This window comes from Cherax quadricarinatus, chromosome 4, assembly GCF_038502225.1.
Source record: "Cherax quadricarinatus isolate ZL_2023a chromosome 4, ASM3850222v1, whole genome shotgun sequence".
Taxonomy (NCBI): domain Eukaryota; kingdom Metazoa; phylum Arthropoda; class Malacostraca; order Decapoda; family Parastacidae; genus Cherax; species Cherax quadricarinatus.
The window spans coordinates 50,167,526-50,184,114 of record NC_091295.1 but is presented as its reverse complement, the minus strand read 5'-3'; the positions used below and the strand labels follow the sequence as shown (position 1 = coordinate 50,184,114).

At 43.5% G+C, this 16,589-nt stretch overlaps 1 protein-coding gene across 1 annotated transcript in view; it reads left to right on the top strand.

Moving 5' to 3' along the window:
• Positions 1-1,547: 1,547 nt before the first annotated feature.
• Positions 1,548-16,589, top strand: part of LOC128684358 (nuclear hormone receptor FTZ-F1 beta) — a 61,588-nt gene continuing 46,546 nt past the window's right edge. The window contains exon 1 of the mRNA XM_053770515.2: positions 1,548-1,700. Within this exon, the coding sequence (XP_053626490.1) occupies positions 1,548-1,700 (153 nt within the window). The remainder of the gene's footprint in view (positions 1,701-16,589) is intronic.

Below are 16,589 nucleotides of genomic sequence, written 5' to 3'. Positions count from 1 at the left end.
TATGGAACTAGCAAATCAACGTAACTCACATAGACACATGCGCTCGGGGTCGTATAACGATGAGTGAGGTGAGCTGAGAGGTTGTAGGAAGCTGATAGCCGCAGCGATGCTTCTGTGAGCGCTAGAGAGCGCGGCCATTGCACTCACCTATCAGCCCATAAAACTGAGAGAGCTTCCCAAGCACCACTGTTATTTTTAAGCTGCAGCGCGAGTCATGAGTGTGTTGTGATGGTGGAGAAGCAGGTAGGAAGGACGTCTCTCAAGGTCACCAGCACATACATCACTCACCTTCACGCTCACACACACACACACACAGGCGCCAGGAGCTGAGTCTCGACCCCTTCAACCACAATTAAGTGAGTACAATGAGGTGACTACACACACACACACACACACACACACACACACACACACACACACACACACACACACACACACACACACACACACACACACACACACATACATGCCTCACAAGCCAACATTACAGCGCTGAATATAAATGATGTGCTGCCGAGAGCAGTAATAATAATAAGTAATAATAATAATAATAATAATAATAATAATAATAATAATAAATAATTTGATTTCAAATCGTTATACAAAAATATACAACAATTTGAAAGCCCAAAATAAACACAGCATTTTTAGAAAAATTTATCTAGGCCTATAAAAAAAATCTACATGTGTGTTAGTTACCATTTTGTCCTAGGCACATGTCGATTAGACACTAGGCCTGTGTGTGTGTGTGTGTGTGTGTGTGTGTGTGTGTGTGTGTGTGTGTGTGTGTGTGTGTGTGTGTGTGTGTGTGTGGACAAAAACACTCTTTGTAGAACCATCGACACACAATACTTTTTACCATGACACTGAGATCGAAATATCATACCAATTAAAGTTATTCTTGTGTAAAATGTGTCTCCAAAACATTGATAAAATCAACATTTTTTTTCACAGTTGCGTTAATTAATATAACAGATTAAATGCAGTCTAATTAAGGACGAAATTCCCCTCACCGTCATTCAGATATTTGTTTAATATGGGGAGATATTTATTTTCGATCTCCGCCCTTTGTTTTGACACCGGGGTTGTTTCACTGAGTGGTAATGAACCCATGTGATGTATGGATGGACATAGTGGTAATGAACCCGGTGTCATAATCGCAATGTGATGTGGGGATGGACATAGTGGTAATGAACCCGGTGTCATAATCGCAATGTGATGTGGGGATGGACATAGCCATAACGAACCCGGAGTCATAATCCCTATGTGATGTGTGGATGGACACAGTGGTAACGAACCCGGTGTCGTAGTTCCCATGTGATGTGTGGATGGGCATAGTGGTAATGAACCCGGTGTCATAATCCCAATGTGATGTGGGGATGGACATAGCCATAACGAACCCGGAGTCATAATCTCTATGTGATGTGTGGATGGACACAGTGGTAACGAACCCGGTGTCGTAGTTCCCATGTGATGTGTGGATGGACACAGTGATAACGAACCAGGTGTCGTAGTTCCCATGTGATGTGGGGATTGACACAGCCATAATGAACCCGAAGTCAAAGTCCGCACATGGCGTGAGGACGCACACAGCTGTAACCATCCCGGCGTCAAAGTCCGCACATGGCGTGTGTGAGCCGTCAGACCGTGGCTGTGTAGCGGGAACGGGTTTCCGCTCGCGGGGTGAAGCCTTCGCCAAGGCGAGGCGGAGAGGACGAGCCGTCCGCGGGACGGAAGGATGTCTGCACTTCTATATTTGTAGTCACTTGTTGCCGCTGCTGGCTCAGTCTTACCAAAACTTCCCAGAAAGACAAACTAATATTATTTGAAATTAAAATAGGAGCGTTCAATACACATGAATTATAATTATATAACGCAAGAAAACGAATAATAATTATTTTCTTACTAATATATATATATATATATATATATATATATATATATATATATATATATATATATATATATATATATATATATATATATATATATATATATATATATATATATATATATATATATAATCTCTTGTCCTTTTCTGTAGTTTCATTCATTAGCTCAAATAATAGTAATTTATTTATGATATTGAATTCTTACGCAAATAATTGAGATATGTTAGTCCATACACGAGGATGGTGTAACAAGAAACTGGTTCGTGGAATTAAAGACGAAAGAGCAATTCACAGAAAATAGTAAGACTATGTTAGGGGTAGGGAGAGAGGGGGGGAATGGGAGGGGACAAGGATTGTTAGATGATGGGTGGTGGAGGGAGGTGGAAGGACGGATGTTGAAAAGAGGAGTGATGGTGTGGGAGGAGGAGCTTGATGGGGGGAGGGGGAGTGGATAAGTTTCTCCACCTCTATGTAAACCTTACAGGATGTGGATTGAGACACTTATGCAACATATGGGAATCTTTATTGAGGAAACGTTTCACCACACAGTGGCTTCATCAGTCCAATACAAATCAGAAGGGTGTAAGGAGAGGAGGAATTTGAGGTAATCAGTCCCTCAGCCTGTGCTGTACTGTCTACAAGATTGATGGACTGAACACATCGACTCCAGGGTGAGGGACAGATTACCTCAAACTACTCCTCTCCTTACACCTTTTTGATCTGTATCGGACTGATGAAGCCACTGTGTGGCGAAACGTTTCTTCAATAAAGATTCCCATATGTTGCATAAATGTCTCAATCTTCAACCTGTCGAGTTTTTTAAACCATTTATCACACTTACAGGATGTGGCAAAACACCTTGCTGTCAAGGATAACATATTCCAACTTTAGCATTATTTCCCACATAAAATATATTTTTCACTTGTAATTAATACCTCTGCTATACATTTACAAAACACTATCACTCTCTGATCCAGAAATCTTGGAGTTGTATCCACATTTTTCATCGACTAGATGCAACCCACTTAAGATCATTTTTTAGTGGTAATACGATATCACTTTTTGAGATAGTATTACCTCCAGGTGATGTAACAATGCTCAGTGATGATCTGACAAAGATCCATTATGACCTCTGTAATCCTGATTTTTTCAGCAACCACTCACAGGATGAATATTGGGTGCACAATAAACTAGCAGCTCAGGAGGCACAACTAAACTCAACTAACACCTTCAGACCATTCTTCCCCCATATTTGCAATTCCGTTGAACACTGTACCACTAAGAATTATCCTCAAGGCCGTAGTCCGGATTTCTTCAAATATCTGAAGCACAGCCCGTAGAAAATAAAGCGTAGAACATGGTAATGAATATGAGATCCAATAAACATGTCTAGCATATTAACGTTGAGGTTAATGTTTCTTCCTACAAGTGTTCTCTCCAAGTCTACAACGTAGGTCACTTAAAATATTTTTGTTTATATATATTGCTTGCAGAGCTGATTGGTGCGAAAAGGTAGCAGATTAATGTATATAGCCGATCATGAACTTGTTGGGTTTGAATATGGATATGACGAGACTACATTCAATGCTTCTAGTCGTGAAGGCGTCGAGGAGTGCTTGTAGTGTCGGAGGTATTGGCAAAGATGCAGATATTCGGATAACGGATGACAGCGTCATCTTGTGTAGGGATGCTTGACGCAAGCCTCTGAATCAGTAAATTAAACAGAGTGGGGCAGAGTATTCCTTCCTGAAGTGTGCCCAGCTCACGTGGTGGTACTCTTGACACTTCTGTATATGACTAAGAGTGTTCTGTTGCTCAAGTATCCTTGGATTCAAGTTGCTAGTTTACCCTCTGACACCAAAAGTGGCCAGTGGTTCCAAGATCAGTTCTCGGTTGGCTACTTGAGAAGGTACCTCTGAGAAATCAATAAAGGCTGCCTTTGTGCCAGCAAAGGAAGTTTGGGTGGTTCTCTCACATATTCTAGGAACCCATAGAGACTGGGAGAGTTGATGTTGTGTTTGGACACTGAGGCTGTTAGCGACAGTTTTCCCAAAAACTTGACACTTACAAGATGTTAAGGAGATAGATCTAACGTTGTATAGATTTGCTTGTGGAAAGGACTCGATGTGAGACTATCCAGCGGCCAGGCAGGACGCAATACCTTTGATGAATTTCCAGTCTTACTCTCAAGTAGGAAAACTTTTGAAAAATCATCAAAGGTATATCAAAGGTAAAGATATAAAGGTGGCCAAGTAGCATACGTCGAGGATGGTCAAGGTTCAAGCAAACGGGTGTTAAGGTTTTATTTTAGATCACATTAGTGATGTAGAAGTCGCAAGAATAAGTACATATATGTATAAATTACCAGGATGCCACAAGAAAGTCAGTCAAAGTGTCTTATTCTCCACTGAGGTCGTTGTAATATTGCCGACAGTACCTCTCTTAAATCACTCAACTCTGGGTTTGCTTTGAGAAATTGGTAGAGTTGGCTATTTTTCTAATTTCTATATTCCTCTGGGAGAGAAGGAATTAGATGAGGTGGGGTAGAGAAAGTGTGATGTTGGGAGGGACGGATAAGGTGGGAGGTGTCCCGGAGCTCTATCGCTAGCGCACTCGGCTCACACACTGAGGTCCGGAGTTCGAATCCCCGGTATAGCTGGAAAACATTAGGACGTGTTTCCATAAGAAACCTGTTGTCCATGTTCACCCATCAGTATAAAATGGGTACTTGGGTGTTAGTCGACTGGTGTGGGTCGCATCCTGGGGACAAAATTGACCTAATTTGCCCGAAATGCTCTGCATAACAAAGGGCTTTCTATATAGTAGTATGTCATTGATGTCAGCTAGACCTGTATACCTTGTACATGTACTTGCAGAAATAAAGATAATGGTAGTAGTAGTAATAGAGGGAGGGAACATGAAGGGTGTAACGAACGTTCCCGGCTTCGGCTGCACCAGACCTCCTGACGCCACTAACAACACTCCCTCCCTCTACTCCTTCCTCATGCCTCCCCTCCCCTCCCCTCCTCTCTTCGGTAACAGATCCCATCCCCCCCCTCCCCGGTGGTAACACTCCAATACCCTAAACCGCTCTTGGTAACCCCCTGCCCACCAACCCACCGCACTCCATAACCATCCTTCTCTCCGCCAGTCCCACCAACCCAATAAGTGTCTATAGGTACAAGTACATATAAGTACAAATAAGTAAGTTTATTCAGGTATACACAAATACAATTACATAGCTAACATGTGTGTAAATTACCCAGGATATTCCATGAAAGTCAGACACCCAACCTCTCTTCCCCACCAACCCACGACACCCTGGCTGCACACTAGAGTCAACCAGAGTGCATAATAACAACACTGGTGGTGTGCTCACACCATCACTGAGATTACCGCAAGTCCTTGAGAATAACCTACGAGGCTAACTGCTCTTCGCAACACATCTGGTGGCGGCTCCTATCATAGTGCTCAGTAACGGTATATATATATATATATATATATATATATATATATATATATATATATATATATATATATATATATATATATATATATATATATATATATATATATATATATATATATATATTATATATATATATATATATCCTAGGTAGTAGGTTGGTAGACAGCAACCACCCAGGTTTTCTTCTATTTTCTTTCTAGTTCTTGTTCTTGTTTATTTCCTCTTATCTCCATAGGGAAGTGGAACAGAATTCTTCCTCCGTAAGCCATACGTGTTGTAAGAGGCGACTAAAATGCCGGGAGCAAGGGGCTAGTAACCCCTTCTCCTGTATATATTACTAAATTTAAAAAGAGAAACTTTCGTTTTTCTTTTTAGGCCACCCGCACGTGCAAAGAAAATGATAGGATGGATAATGAGAACTTTCAAAACGAGAGATGCCAAGCCCATGATGATCCTTTTCAAATCACTTGTTCTCTCTAGGCTGGAATACTGCTGTACATTAACATCTCCATACAAAGCAGGTGAAATCGCAGATCTAGAGAGTGTACAGAGATCCTTTACTGCACGTATAAGTTCTGTCAAGCACCTTAACTACTGGGAACGCTTGGAAGCACTTGACTTGTACTCGTTGGAACGCAAGAGGGAGAGATATATCATAATCTACACTTGGAAAATCTTGGAAGGAATGGTCCCAAATCTGCACACAGAAATCACTCCCTACGAAAGTAAAAGACTGGGCAGGCGATGCAAAATGCCGCCAATAAAAAGTAGGGGCGCCATTGGTACACTAAGAGAAAACACCATAAGTGTCCGGGGCCCAAAACTGTTCAACAGCCTTCCATCAAGCATTAGGGGAATTGCCAATAAACCCCTGGCTGCCTTCAAGAGAGAGCTGGACAGATACTTAAAGTCGGTGCCGGATCAGCCGGGCTGTGACTCGTACGTCGGACTGCGTGCGGCCAGCAGTAACAGCCTAGTTGATCAGGCCCTGATCCATCGGGAGGCCTGGTCGTGGACCGGGCCGCGGGGGCGTTGATCCCCGGAATAACCTCCAGGTAACCTCCAGGTAACCCTGCCTTGGTGGGATATGGCCGGTTTGTTGAATATATATATATATATTCTCTCCCTCTCCAAGAAGATACCACGATACTGGTGAAGACAGATGCAACAATAAAATAATTTAATTAACGTTTCGTCCCGTACTGGGGCTCTCAAAAATGTCCAGTGGATGTAACTTGTCCTTATTAAATGTCCCAAGTGATGAAAGTAATAATAATAATAATAATAATAATAATAATAATAATAATAATAATAATAATAATAATTATTTCTACAAGTACATGTACAAGGTATACAGGTGTAGCTGACATCAATGACATACTACTATATAGAAAGCCGCTTGTTATGCTGAGCATTTCCCGCAAATTAGGTCAGTTTTATTCCAGGATGCGACCCACACCAGTCGACTAACACCCAGGTACCTATTTCACTGCTAGGTTAACATGGACAGCAGGTGCCTTAAGGAAACACGTCTTAATTTTTCCACCCGTACTGGGAATCGAACCACGGACCTCAGTGGTACAAGACTCCCACTCTAGGGTCTGCCTACCCTAGAGTGGGAGTCTCGTACCATAACCTGTCTATCCCATTACCATTACCATTGCTTAAACTCAATAAGGAAGGGAGAGGATATATATAGCATCTGAGGAATGGGAGGCAGTGAGGCTTAAAAGGAGAAATGGGGTGAATATCTCTACTTCTTTGGATCTAGAGCCTTCCGTCAGAATCAAAGCACCTTTCGTGGGAATAACCTGCTTGGACTTTAAACATTTAAAGATCATGTGGTGGCAGGTATGGTGGTGGTAGTAGTGATGGTGGTAGTGATGGTGGTAGTAGTGATGGTGGTAGTGATGGTGGTAGTAGTGATGGTGGTAGTGGTGATGGTGGTAGTAGTGATGGTGGTAGTAGTGATGGTGGTAGTGGTGATGGTGGTAGTAGTGATGGTGGTAGTAGTGATGGTGGTAGTGGTGATGGTGGTAGTAGTGATGGTGGTAGTAGTGATGGTGGTAGTAGTGATGGTGGTAGTAGTGATGGTGGTAGTGGTGATGGTGGTAGTAGTGATGGTGGTAGTAGTGATGGTGGTAGTAGTGATGGTGGTAGTAGTGATGATGGTAGTGGTGATGGTTGTAGTAGTGATGGTGGTAGTAGTGATGGTGGTAGTAGTGATGGTGGTAGTAGTGATGGTGGTAGTAGTGATGGTAGTAGTGATGGTGGTAGTAGTGATGGTGGTAGTAGTGATGGTGGTAGTAGTGATGGTGGTAGTAGTGATGGTGGTAGTAGTGATGGTGGTAGTAGTGATGGTGGTAGTGGTGATGGTGGTAGTAGTGATGGTGGTAGTAGTGATGGTGGTAGTGGTGATGGTGGTAGTAGTGATGGTGGTAGTAGTGATGGTGGTAGTGGTGATGGTGGTAGTAGTGATGGTGGTAGTAGTGATGGTGGTAGTGGTGATGGTGGTAGTAGTGATGGTGGTAGTAGTGATGGTGGTAGTGGTGATGGTGGTAGTAGTGATGGTGGTAGTAGTGATGGTGGTAGTGGTGATGGTGGTAGTAGTGATGGTGGTAGTAGTGATGGTGGTAGTAGTGATGGTGGTAGTAGTGATGGTGGTAGTGGTGATGGTGGTAGTAGTGATGGTGGTAGTAGTGATGGTGGTAGTAGTGATGGTGGTAGTAGTGATGATGGTAGTGGTGATGGTTGTAGTAGTGATGGTGGTAGTAGTGATGGTGGTAGTAGTGATGGTGGTAGTAGTGATGGTGGTAGTAGTGATGGTAGTAGTGATGGTGGTAGTAGTGATGGTGGTAGTAGTGATGGTGGTAGTAGTGATGGTGGTAGTAGTGATGGTGGTAGTAGTGATGGTGGTAGTAGTGATGGCGGTAGTGGTGATGGTTGTAGTAGTGATGGTGGTAGTGATGATGGTGGTAGTGGTGATGGTGGTAGTAGTGATGGTGGTAGTAGTGATGATGGTAGTGGTGATGGTGGTAGTAGTGATGGTGGTAGTAGTGATGATAGTAGTGGTGATGGTTGTAGTAGTGATGGTGGCAGGTATGGTGATGGTAGTAGTGATGGTGGTAGTAGTGATGGTGGTAGTAGTGATGGTGGTAGTAGTGATGGTGGTAGTAGTGATGGTGGTAGTAGTGATGGCGGTAGTGGTGATGGTTGTAGTAGTGATGGTGGTAGTGATGATGGTGGTAGTGGTGATGGTGGTAGTAGTGATGGTGGTAGTAGTGATGGTAGTAGTGATGGTGGTAGTGATGGTGGTAGTACTGATGGTGGTAATAGTGATGATGGTAGTGGTGATGGTGGTAGTAGTGATGGTGGTAGTAGTGATGGTGGTAGTAGTGATGGTGGTAGTAGTGATGGTGGTAGTACTGATGGTGGTAATAGTGATGATGGTAGTGGTGATGGTGGTAGTAGTGATAGTGGTAGTAGTGATGGTGGTAGTACTGATGGTGGTAGTAGTGATGGTGGTAGCACTGATGGTGGTAGTAGTGATGGTGGAAGTACTGATGGTGGTAGTAGTGATGGTGGTAGTGGTGATGGTGGTAGTAGTGATGGTGGTAGTAGTGATGGTGGTAGTAGTGATGGTGGTAGTAGTGATGGTGGTAGTGGTGATGGTGGTAGTAGTGATGGTGGTAGTAGTGATGGTGGTAGTAGTGATGGTGGTAGTAGTGATGATGGTAGTGGTGATGGTTGTAGTAGTGATGGTGGTAGTAGTGATGGTGGTAGTAGTGATGGTGGTAGTACTGATGGTGGTAGTAGTGATGGTGGTAGTAGTGATGGTGGTAGTAGTGATGATGGTAGTGATGATGGTGGTAGTAGTGATGGTGGTAGTAGTGATGGTGGTAGTAGTGATGGTGGTAGTAGTGATGATGGTAGTGGTGATGGTGGTAGTAGTGATGGTGGTAGTAGTGATGATGGTAGTGGTGATGGTGGTAGTAGTGATGGTGGTAGTAGTGATGGTGGTAGTAGTGATGGTGGTAGTACTGATGGTGGTAGTAGTGATGGTGGTAGTGGTGATGGTGGTAGTAGTGATGGTGGTAGTAGTGATGGTGGTAGTGGTGATGGTGGTAGTAGTGATGGTGGTAGTAGTGATGGTGGTAGTAGTGATGGTGGTAGTAGTGATGGTGGTAGTAGTGATGGTGGTAGTAGTGATGGTGGTAGTGATGGTGGTAGTAGTGATGGTGGTAGTGGTGATGGTGGTAGTAGTGATGGTGGTAGTAGTGATGGTGGTAGTAGTGATGGTGGTAGTAGTGATGGTGGTAGTGGTGATGGTGGTAGTAGTGATGGTGGTAGTAGTGATGGTGGTAGTAGTGATGGTGGTAGTAGTGATGGTGGTAGTAGTGATGGTGGTAGTAGTGATGGTGGTAGTAGTGATGGTGGTAGTAGTGATGGTGGTAGTGGTGATGGTGGTAGTAGTGATGGTGGTAGTAGTGATGGTGGTAGTAGTGATGGTGGTAGTAGTGATGGTGGTAGTAGTGATGGTGGTAGTAGTGATGGTGGTAGTGGTGATGGTGGTAGTAGTGATGGTGGTAGTAGTGATGGTGGTAGTAGTGATGGTGGTAGTGGTGATGGTAGTAGTGATGGTGGTAGTAGTGATGGTGGTAGTAGTGATGGTGGTAGTAGTGATGGTGGTAGTAGTGATGGTGGTAGTAGTGATGATGGTAGTTTATTTGTCAGGAAACTGTGACAAAGGTCTCGACACATTGCTTCACCATCCACTGGTTCATCGTCCACTGGTTCATTGGTTCACCATCAACTGCTTCACCGTCTACTGGCTCATTTTTTAACCGTCCACTGGTTCATTGCTTCACCATCCACTGGTTCACCGTCTACTGGCATATTGCTTCACCATCCACTGGCTCACCATCCACTGGTTCATCATCCACTGGTTCACCACCCACTGGTTCCTTGGTTCACCATCCATCACCATGGGTAAGCTCTAAACCCTACTGGATGATTATAAACTGAATACATGGCTTCTAAAAACAACAGGTGGGGTCAGTAATATGCTATACTTATATACTTTTGTTGATTCTTTACCTACGCTGTTTGTGGTGTTTATTGTTATTGATGGACTCCGATCCATGACCAGGCCTGCTGGTGAATCAGGGCCTAATCAACTAGGCTATTACTGCTGGCCGCACGTAATCCAGCGTACGAACCACAGTTGATTAATTTTGTTTTTCAGAGAAAGAGAGAGAGAGAGAGAGAGAGAGAGAGAGAGAGAGAGAGAGAGAGAGAGAGAGATGAGCTAGATTACCTGATTCGCACAGTGTAGTCGATTGGCTTCAAACTCCATTAACCAGCCAACCTAGCGTTTGGTTGCAGGTGAAGGATATTATTATTTTTTAAATACACTACCTAACAGAATACTCCATTCTACTGAATGTACAACAATGCATGCAACCATATGACCTGTCTTTGTAATACTCACTTGTGCTTTATAGTTATCTGTTTACATTAATGTTTTATCACTGATTTCATCATTGCTTAGTTAATCTTAAGTTAATTTTAAGCCAGCCCGTAATGCTATGCATAGTATAAGTGGCTTTGGCATGCTGCTCTTATCTGTATTTTTTTGTACCTCTGTATGTGTGCTCAAATTTTTAAATAAATAAATAAAATAAATAAATAAATACTCACCTAGTGGTACTCACCTAGTGGTACTCACCTAGTGATACTCACCTAGTGGTACTCACCTAGTGATACTCACCTAGTGGTACTCACCTAGTGATACTCACCTAGTGGTACTCACCTAGTGGTACTCACCTAGTGATACTCACCTAGTGATACTCACCTAGTGGTACTCACCTAGTGATACTCACCTAGTGATACTCACCTAGTGATACTCACCTAGTGGTACTCACCTAGTGATACTCACCTAGTGGTACTCACCTAGTGATACTCACCTAGTGGTACTCACCTAGTGATACTCACCTAGTGATACTCACCTAGTGATACTCACCTAGTGATACTCACCTAGTGGTACTCACCTAGTGATACTCACCTAGTGATACTCACCTAGTGATACTCACCTAGTGGTACTCACCTAGTGATACTCACCTAGTGGTACTCACCTAGTGATACTCACCTAGTGATACTCACCTAGTGATACTCACCTAGTGGTACTCACCTAGTGATACTCACCTAGTGGTACTCACCTAGTGATACTCACCTAGTGATACTCACCTAGTGATACTCACCTAGTGATACTCACCTAGTGATACTCACCTAGTGATACTCACCTAGTGGTACTCACCTAGTGATACTCACCTAGTGATACTCACCTAGTGATACTCACCTAGTGATACTCACCTAGTGGTACTCACCTAGTGGTACTCACCTAGTGATACTCACCTAGTGATACTCACCTAGTGGTACTCACCTAGTGGTACTCACCTAGTGATATTCATCTAGTGGTACTCACCTAGTGATACTCATCTAGTGGTACTCATCTAGTGGTACTCACCTAGTGATACTCACCTAGTGATACTCACCTAGTGATACTCACCTAGTGATACTCACCTAGTGGTACTCACCTAGTGGTACTCACCTAGTGATATTCATCTAGTGGTACTCACCTAGTGATACTCACCTAGTGGTACTCACCTAGTGGTACTCACCTAGTGGTGCTCACCTAGTGGTACTCAACCTAATGGTAGTCACCTAGTGGTACTCACCTAGTGATACTCACCTAGTGGTACTCACCTAGTGATACTCACCTAGTGGTACTCACCTAGTGATACTCACCTAGTGGTACTCACCTAGTGGTACTCACCTAGTGATACTCACCTAGTGGTACTCACCTAGTGGTACTCACCTAGTGATACTCATCTAGTGGTACTCACCTAGTGATACTCACCTAGTGGTACTCATCTAGTGGTACTCACCTAGTGATACTCACCTAGTGGTACTCACCTAGTGATACTCATCTAGTGGTACTCACCTAGTGATACTCACCTAGTGGTACTCACCTAGTGATACTCACCTAGTGGTACTCACCTAGTGATACTCACCTAGTGATACTCACCTAGTGGTACTCACCTAGTGGTACTCACCTAGTGATATTCATCTAGTGGTACTCACCTAGTGATACTCACCTAGTGGTACTCACCTAGTGGTACTCACCTAGTGGTGCTCACCTAGTGGTACTCAACCTAATGGTAGTCACCTAGTGGTACTCACCTAGTGATACTCACCTAGTGGTACTCACCTAGTGGTACTCAACCTAATGGTAGTCACGTAGTGGTACTCACCTAGTGGTACTCACCTAGTGATACTCACCTAGTGGTACTCAACCTAGTGGTACTCACCTAGTGATACTCAACCTAATAGTAGTCACCTAGTGGTACTCACCTAGTGGTAATTAGTTATTGGGACTCACCTAGTGGTACTCACCTAGTGGTAATCAGTTATTGGTACTCACCTAGTGGTACTCACCTAGTGGTAATCAATTATTGGTACTCACCTAGTGATACTCACATAGTGGTACTCACCCAGTGGTAATCAATTATTGGTACTCACTTGTGATACTCACCTAGTTGTAATCAGTTATTGGTACTCACCTAGTGGTACTCACCTAGTGGTAATCAATTATTGGTACTCACCTAGTGGTACTCACCTAGTGGTAATCAATAATTGGTACTCACCTAGTGGTAATCAATAATTGGTACTCACCTAGTGGTACTCACCTAGTGGTAATCAATTATTGGTACTCACCTAGTGGTAATCAATTATTGGTACTCACCTAATGATACTCACCTAGTGGTAATCAATTATAGGTACTCACCTAGTGATACTCACCTAGTTGTAATCAATTATTGGTACTCACCTAGTGATACTCACCTAGTTGTAATCAATTATTGGTACTCACCTAGTGGTACTCACCTAGTGGTAATCAATTATTGGTACTCATCAAGTGGTACTCATCTAGTGGAACTCACCTAGTTGTACTCATCTAGTGATACTCACCTAGTGGTAATCAATTATTGGTACTCACCTAGTGGTAATCAATTATTGGTACTCATCAAGTGGTACTCACCTAGTGGTAATCAATTATTGGTACTCACCTAGTCGTACTCACCTAATGATACTCACCTAGTGGTAATCAATTATTGATACTCATCTAGTGGTAGTCACCTAATGATACTCACCTAGTGGTAATGAATTGATACTCACCTAGTGGTACTCACCTAGTGGTACTCACCTAATGATACTCACCTAGTGGTAATCAATTATTGGTACTCACCTAGTGGTACTCACCTAATGATACTCACCTAGTGGTAATGAATTATTGATACTCACCTAGTGGTACTCACCTAATGATACTCACCTAGTGGTACTCACCTAATGATACTCACCTAGTGGTAATCAATTATTGGTACTCACCTAGTGGTACTCACCTAGTGGTACTCACCTAATGATACTCACCTAGTGGTAATCAATTATTGGTACTCACCTAGTGGTACTCACCAAGTGGTAATCAATTATTGGTACTCACCTAGTGGTACTCACCTAGTGGTACTCACCTAATGATACTCACCTAGTGGTAATCAATTATTGGTACTCACCTAGTGGTACTCACCTAATGATACTCACCTAGTGGTAATTAATTATTGGTACTCACCTAGTGGTACTCACCTAGTGGTAATCAATTATTGGTACTCACCTAGTGGTACTCACCTAATGATACTCACCTAGTGGTAATCAATTATTGGTACTCACCTAGTGGTACTCACCTAGTGGTACTCACCTAATGATACTCACCTAGTGGTAATCAATTATTGGTACTCACCTAGTGGTACTCACCAAGTGGTAATCAATTATTGGTACTCACCTAGTGGTACTCACCTAGTGGTACTCACCTAATGATACTCACCTAGTGGTAATCAATTATTGGTACTCACCTAGTGGTACTCACCAAGTGGTAATCAATTATTGGTACTCACCTAGTGGTACTCACCTAGTGGTAATCAATTATTGGTACTCACCTAGTGGTACTCACCTAGTGGTAATCAATTATTGGTACTCACCTAGTGGTACTTACCTAATGATACTCACCTAGTGGTAATCAATTATTGGTACTCACCTAGTGGTAATCAATTATTGGTACTCATCAAGTGGTACTCACCTAGTGGTACTCACCTAGTGGTACTCACTTAGTGGTACTCATCTAGTGGTACTCACCTAGTGGTACTCACCTAGTGGTACTCACCTAGTGGTACTCACCTAGTAGTACTCACCTAGTGGTACTCACCTAGTGGTAATCAATTATTGGTACTCATCAAGTGGTACTCACCTAGTGGTACTCACCTAGTGGTACTCACCTAATGGTAATCAATTATTGGTACTCACCTAGTGGTACTCACCTAGTGGTACTCACCTAGTGGTAATCAATTATTGGTACTCATCAAGTGGTACTCACCTAGTGGTACTCACCTAGTGGTACTCACCTAGTGGTACTCACCTAATGGTAATCAATTATTGGTACTCACCTAGTGGTACTCACCTAGTGGTACTCACCTAATGGTAATCAATTATTGGTACTCACCTAGTGGTACTCACCTAATGGTAATCAATTATTGGTACTCACCTAGTGGTACTCACCTAGTGGTACTCACCTAATGGTAATCAATTATTGGTACTCACCTAGTGGTACTCACCTAGTGGTACTCACCTAATGGTAATCAATTATTGGTACTCACCTAGTGGTACTCACCTAGTGGTACTCACCTAGTGGTACTCACCTAGTGGTACTCACCTAGTAGTACTCACCTAGTGGTACTCACCTAGTGGTACTCACCTAATGGTACTCACCTAGTGGTACTCACCTAGTGGTACTCACCTAGTGGTACTCACCTAGTGGTACTCACCTAGTGATACTCACCTAGTGGTACTCACCTAGTGGTACTCACCTAGTGGTACTCACCTAGTGGTACTCACCTAGTGGTACTCACCTAGTGGTACTCACCTAGTGGTAGTCACCTAGTGGTACTCACCTAGTGGTACTCACCTAGTGGTACTCACCTAGTGGTACTCACCTAGTGGTAGTCACCTAGTGGTAGTCACCTAGTGGTAGTCACCTAGTGGTACTCACCTAGTGGTACTCACCTAGTGGTACTCACCTAGTGGTACTCACCTAGTGGTACTCACCTAGTGGTACTCACCTAGTGGTACTCACCTAGTGGTACTCACCTAGTGGTAGTCACCTAGTGGTACTCACCTAGTGGTAGTCACCTAGTGGTACTCACCTAGTGGTACTCACCTAGTGGTACTCACCTAGTGGTAGTCACCTAGTGGTAGTCACCTAGTGGTACTCACCTAGTGGTACTCACCTAGTGGTACTCACCTAGTGGTACTCACCTAGTGGTAGTCACCTAGTGGTACTCACCTAGTGGTACTCACCTAGTGGTACTCACCTAGTGGTAGTCACCTAGTGGTACTCACCTAGTGGTAGTCACCTAGTGGTACTCACCTAGTGGTACTCACCTAGTGGTACTCACCTAGTGGTAGTCACCTAGTGGTACTCACCTAGTGGTACTCACCTAGTGGTACTCACCTAGTGGTACTCACCTAGTGGAATAAACTGAAAAAGGAAGTAGTGCTGCAACAACTAGAAAAAAAAATAATGGAGACGTTGTTGGTCCTGCCAGAGCGTACAGTAGTAGCTTCTCCCTTTAGTTTACCTGGAGTTTACCTGGAGAGAGTTCCGGGGGTCAATGCCCCCGCGGCCCGGTCTGTGACCAGGCCTTATGGTGGATCAGAGTCTGATCAACCAGGCTGTTATTGCTGGCTGCACGCAATTCAACGTAAGAGCCACAGTCCGGCTGGTCAGGTACCGACTTTAGGTTCTTGTCCAGTGCCTGCTTGAAGACTGCCAGGGGTCTGTTGGTAATATCCCTTATATATGCTGGGAGGCAGCTGAACAGTCTCGGGCCCCTGACACTTATTGTATTGTCTCTTAACGTGCTAGTGACACCCCTGCTTTTCATTGGGGGATGTTACATCGTCTGCCAAGTCTTTTGCTTTCGTAGTGAGTGATTTTCGTGTGCAAGTTCGGTACTAGTCCCTCTAGTATTTTCCAGGTGTATATAATCATGTATCTCTCCCGCCTGCGTTCCAGGGAGTACAGGTTCAGGAACTTCAAAAGCTCCCAGTAATTGAGGTGTTTT